Source organism: Pongo abelii, chromosome 3 (genome assembly GCF_028885655.2).
Source record: "Pongo abelii isolate AG06213 chromosome 3, NHGRI_mPonAbe1-v2.0_pri, whole genome shotgun sequence".
Lineage (NCBI taxonomy): Eukaryota > Metazoa > Chordata > Mammalia > Primates > Hominidae > Pongo > Pongo abelii.
In genome coordinates this window covers 162690365-162696364 of record NC_071988.2, presented here as the reverse complement: position 1 = coordinate 162696364, position 6000 = coordinate 162690365, and the positions used below count along the sequence as shown (strand labels likewise).

Below are 6000 nucleotides of genomic sequence, written 5' to 3'. Positions count from 1 at the left end.
TTTTTTTTTTTTTTTTTCTTTTGGCTGAACTATCCTCCAGATCTCCTGGGCGGGATGAAAAAAAAAAAGGTCATCAGATATGTAGGCAGATGGGCTGTGATCACCACTGGAAGCTCGAAGTATTTGGGGAAACTGAAACTGTCTAGGGATAAAGCTGCCCTGGTTTGTGTGTTTCTGGTTTCACTGATTAAAAAAAAGAAATCCATCTACCAAGCGTGGATAAATTTTAAAATTCTGCCATGCCCAGTTTTCGAAGCCCCAAATGCGATATAGGAACAGCTGTGGTGTGAATTAGTTGGTTTAAGCTTTTGGGCCGCTTCCAACTTCTCTATTGCTCACGCCCTACAGGTCAAGGAAAGAAGTGATGTAATGCACTTAGCTGGGCCACTTTAATTACAATAGAATGGAGAGGGGGAGGGGTCACAAGCGGTGACAAGTTTAGCGCATGACTTGCCCTGGGGATGCAGGAAACAAAAACATCGACGACCATTGGCTGCGTTGGCTTCCGACCCCGGGTCTCTAACAGAGCTCCAGGTCTGAAACACTTTTCCTGGGAAAAGGGGTGGCGCTATCCCATAGAGCGTCAACCTTAAACACAAACAGCACACACGCACCCACGCAGGCTGGCGGCGTCCTCCCTGCTGGGATGGGCGTCGGGCCCAGTGCTTGGCACACGGTCCCCAGGAGCTTCCCCCAAAGGTTCCCCCGAAGCCAGCCACAGCTGCTCAGCTTGGCGCGCAGAGCCCGCGGTGGTACCGAGTCCGCGCAAACCCGGACCCGCTCCAAGTGAACCGCGTTGTCGTCATTCATTCGCAGTGTCCGGAGCGTCCTTCCAGCGGGGAGCTGGGCTTCCCTAGTGGCGCCTGCGGCCCCGACACGGCGCGTTAAGGCGCGGCGACTTCGTGAGCTCGAGCAGGTAGAGACGGGAGGGGCTCTGGAGCTCCGGTCGGCGCCGCGGGAGCAGCAGCGCCGGAGCCCCGCTTGGCCCTGACCGCGGGGCCGAATCCGCTCGGGTGGCCCTTAGCCCTGCCTGCCGCCAAGCCGGATCCCGGGACTGAGCTATACCACTTCCTCCTCCTCCCGCTCCCTTCCTCCTCCTCTTCCTCCTCCTCCCGCTCCTCCCGCCGCCGTGGGCCGGAGCCGGGCTGCAGAGCGCCAGGCCCGGGCGTCTGCGGCCGCGGGCTCTCGCGGGGCGGCGACGCCGCGGGGAGGATGCTGCTTGCCGCGCCCGCGTCCTCACCGTCCTCCCGGGCCGCCTGCTGGGGCTTTGTTGTGGCCCGGGCGCCCCGGGCCGCCCCTTGAAGTCGCCTGCCGCCGCCGCCGCACCTAGCGGGCGGGCGGGCGCGCGTGTGCCCAGGAGTGCGCGCCTGTCGCGGTGGTGGGTGCAGGAGCCGACCCACGGGCTCATTGTGCGCCCGCCCGCAGCGGCCAGGACCATGTGGGTGAACCCGGAGGAGGTGTTGCTGGCCAACGCGCTGTGGATCACCGAGAGGGCCAACCCATACTTCATCCTACAGAGGAGGAAGGGCCACGCCGGCGATGGAGGCGGCGGCGGCGGACTGGCGGGTAAGGACCGTGGCCGATCCCTGCAGGAGGGGAGCCGGGAGCGCTGCGGCGCCGCCCGCGGCCCTGGGCTGCAGGCTCGGGAGACGCCGCCCGGTCCCCTGGGGCTGGGCGACCCGCCCTGCCTCGTTGTGTGCGAGGAATCGAGAGTCGTGATGTTCAGGTTGGACAGAGATGCTTCTTTTTTTGACTCTGTCAGGCTTTGGGGCCCTTAGCGTACTGAGCGCTCTTTAAGTGGATATGTTGAGGAGAATGGAAAAGAGTGAGTCTGGGGCGGAGGGAATGTATTATCCCCTATAAATTGAATGCAGCATTCCCTTCCCCTCCCCCCCTTAAAAATATTGTTTTCCAAATGGAAAAGAGGGATGGAAGAAGGTTAATTTTTACTCCACTTCCTTTACTGGCAACAGCAGGATCAGGTATAAAATGCTCTTTTGTTTCCAGGGAAGCGATCAGTAAGGAACTGATGTGGTCATTTCCTATATGAGTTATGACCGAAGAGAATGAATAAGGAAACAGGAATTTTTTTGTTTCACCTAATTAGACATAAAGCAAAGCAAGTTGTCTGGTTCTAGTTGTAAAAATAATTGGCTGTATAACTGCATTTTAACTATTTTTGCTCAATCACTTCTTCCCTAAACCCCCTCCCTTCAAGGTATTATTGTAATTGTTGCTGAAGCCATGTCATATCATTCAGGATAATAAGATCAGTCAGACCCATATCCAAAGTAGTGTCATATTAGAAATAATCTCGAACTCATACCATACTAGAGAAATTGGACTTTCTCCCTCTCTGTGTTATTTAGAGTGAACAGAACTGGAATACTTTTTACAGTGAAAAAGTTAGCAGAAGAAATAGTAGAGGTTTCACTAGGAAGGAGACTGCAAAAAAGAGATGAACTTTGACCCTCCTCAGAGTTGAGCTTATATCAACCTCATATATCACCTGGAGTTTGCACAATAGGTAAATTGTTGCTTTCAAATGCTGTGCTATGAAATAAAGATTCTTGATATATGTATTTACTTGTGATTATATTTATAAACCAATTTTCTCAAGATTAAAATTCAAGTGTCATGTGGTACAATGTATACTGGTGTGTTTGAAGGATCTTGATTCTACCAGAAAAGATAAATCTGCAGAGCTCCAGACCCCATTCTGGAAATACTGACTAGTGATCTGATACCAGGATTTTCCAGTTCATTTTGTAGAAGTTATCTAACTCTAAATGTTAATATGTAATTTACATATCTAATATTGGAATCAGCCCACATTGTCCTTTTTTTTTTGAGACAGAGTCTTGCTCTGTCGCCCAGGCTGGAGTGCAGTGGCGGGATCTTGGCTCACTGCAACCTCCTTCTCCCGGGTTCAAGTGATTCTCCTCCCTCAGCCTCCTGAGTAGCTGGGACTACAGGCATGCACCAACCCGCCTGGCTAATTTTTTTTGTATTTTTAATAGACGGGGTTTCACCATGTTGGCCAGGCTGGTCTTGAACTCCTGATCTCAAATAATCTGCCCACTTTGGCCTCCCGAAGTGCTGGGATTAGAGGCGTGAGCCACCTCGCCCGGCCCACATAGTCCTTTAAGCCTAGGACAACAACATAGAGTAGATAATTTATTGTAGTAAAAAGAGAACATTTCCTTCTGCAGTTAACCCTCCTACACCTTGTAAGCATTAAGTATTCATTTACCTGTGTCATTCGTAATAGAATGTGAAAAATTCAGGGATTCAGAGCCTTCTTTTTCTGCTTAACATTTGTATTGTGTTCCTACTGGTTCTTAGAGCTATAACTGACTACGGTCCACTTGAAATCTCATCTTGTCATCAGTGACTTATTTCACTTAGGTAAAATTACATCTTGTAAATTGAGAAATCACAGCGATTGCACTTATTAATGGAATAATTGAAATCATTGTCATGAGTAAAAGTATTCATGACAACAAAGGCTATTTTCAAGCAACAGAGGTAAAATGTTTGGTCTAATACATTGGTGCCATGTCAAATGTAGCAGGAACATTTTAGAAATGTTATACAATGTGTAGTATATTCTGATTCTAATGTAAGTTCATTCATTCACTAACTCACTAAATCATTTAACAAATATTTGTTGGCAACTTCTAGAAGTGCTAATGTTGTGAAGCTCAAGCCTAGTAGAAGACAGGTATTGATGAAATAATCACATAAATTAAAGTAAAATTGCCACTCTACAGAGTCCCAGCAGAAAACAGAATCCAAATGAAGAGAGATGAGTGAAAAGACAACTTCGAAAAATAGAGGCATGGTTATTTGAACTGGTGTAAGGCAAACCAGAGGCAGGGCTCTCAGGAGTCGGTGAGAGCTGGAGCCAGGGAAGAGGAGCTTGAGCCTGGAGAGAAACAGCCACTTGTAAAAACACAGACTATAGCAGAAAGGGAGTGGGGAGTACATGCCCTGACTTCTCTCTTCTCCCACCCTCCCAGCTTCTGCCACTGCCTCCCATCGCTGGAACCCAATAGAAGCCAGCTAAGGAACCAGGCATGGTGGCGTATGCCTGTAGTCCCAGCTGCTGGGGAGGCTGAGGCTGGAGGATTGTTTGAGCCCAGGCATTCGAATCCAGACTGGGCAACATGGTGAGACCTTATCTCTAGAAAAGGAAAAAAAAAAAAAAAAAGAATCTAGCTGGAAAGAGTCCTGGTGATATAGTTTCTTGGGATCAGCCTCCCAGGGATGGATGGGGGCAAACTGAGAATGATCAGAACAAATATCATAAGAAGAGGAACATGATGTTGATTAGTCCCAGTTAAGTGATGGAGTCTTGGAGGTGGAGGCAAAGGAAAGATTCCTTGAGGAAGTGACCCTTGAGCTTAGAACTGAAGAAAGAAAAAGATCTGCCTGTGAGGAGAGGAGGGAAGAGTGTTAGGTATCAGCTGTTGGAGATTTTCTGGAAGATCTCAGGACCTTTACATAATATGCATTATCTGGATCAGTGTACATGTGTACACCCAGCAAATAGATGACAGATGAGTAGGGAAACTTGCTCAGTGTGAACTGGCCAGGAGTGCTCTCAAAGTGTGGTCATCAGGGAACTTGGAAAGATTAGCACAGAAAGCTATAAAAAACAATGGGTCAAAGTTGAGGACAATTAACATTTTTTTAAAATTAAGATATTCTAGGTTCCTGATTCCAAGCAATATGTATAGGCATTGGTGCAATGAAGTCTTCCATTGTGGATGCATTTGGTTGATTTATTTAACCCCCTTTGACTGAGATTTCATACATATACATAAAATTACAGAAATCAGATGCAAAGTGCAGTGATCTACTACAAAGTGAACACTTGGCAACCAACACCAGGATAAAAAAACAGAACACCAGGATAAAAAATATAGAACACTGCTAATGTGCCAAAAGCCCCCTTGTGATTCTCAGCCAATCATTGTCACCTCCCCTAAAGATAAAGACTATCCTCATGTTTTTTTGTAAACACTTCCTTGATTTTCCTTATAGTTTTTCCAGAGAACATATCCCTAAACACTATATTTTGGTTTTGCTTTTTTTTTTTTTTAAAGCAAGAAATGAAATGGAATTATAGAGTATATATTCATTTGTGTCTGGATTCTTTTGCTCAGCCTTGTGTATGTGATATTCATTTTGTTGCTGTTGGTTGTAATTCATTCATTTTCCGTTCTGTGTAGAAAACTATGATATGAGTATACCACAATTTATTCATCTCTTTATCAGCTGTATTGTTGGTGGCCCATTGGATGGTCCATTTGGGGGCATTATGGATAATGTGGCTGTGGTCATTTTGGTGCATGTTTCTTGGTGCCTGTGGGCATACGTTTCTATTTGCTCTATAAACAGGAGAGGAATTGCTAGCTCATAATGTATTATCAATTTCAGTAGATGATACCAGTTTTCCAAAGTAGTTGTACCAATATACTCCCACCAGCAGCATATGGAAGTTTCCCTTGTTCCATCACGTATCCTTGTCAACACTGTCAGTCTTTGTAATTTTAGCCATTGTTGTGGTTTTGGAGTAATATCACGTTGCAGGGTTAATTTACTTTTTCCTAACTGATGAAGTTGAGCATTTTTCCATATGTTTATTAGCCATTTGGAATATTTTGAGATATGATTGTTCAAGTCTCTTGTCCATTTTTCAACCAGATTGTCTTTTTTCTTACTAACTTGTAGAAATTTAAAAAATATGTTCTGGGTATAAGACTACTGTTACATATGTGGCAAAATCTTCATTTGTTCCTTACCTATTTACTCTGTAAAGGATGAACAGAGATTCTTGATTTTTAAAATTTCTTGAGTCCTTTTTAGATACCATTTCCTTTTAAATACCATTTCCTTTATGATTAATATTTTATTGTGTTCTGTTCAATAAGTCTTTTCCTGCTCTGTGATTATAAAGACATTCTTCTATATTCTAGAAATGTAACAGTTTTA

General features: G+C 45.6%; 1 protein-coding gene across 1 annotated transcript in view; it reads left to right on the top strand.

The window, feature by feature from the left end:
• The first annotated feature begins 552 nt into the window (after positions 1–552).
• TBC1D9 (TBC1 domain family member 9) overlaps positions 553–6000 on the top strand; it is a 134938-nt gene continuing 129490 nt past the window's right edge. The window contains exon 1 of the mRNA XM_024246319.3: positions 553–1566. Coding sequence (XP_024102087.1) covers positions 1437–1566 — 130 coding nt within the window. The 5' untranslated portion in view covers positions 553–1436. The remainder of the gene's footprint in view (positions 1567–6000) is intronic.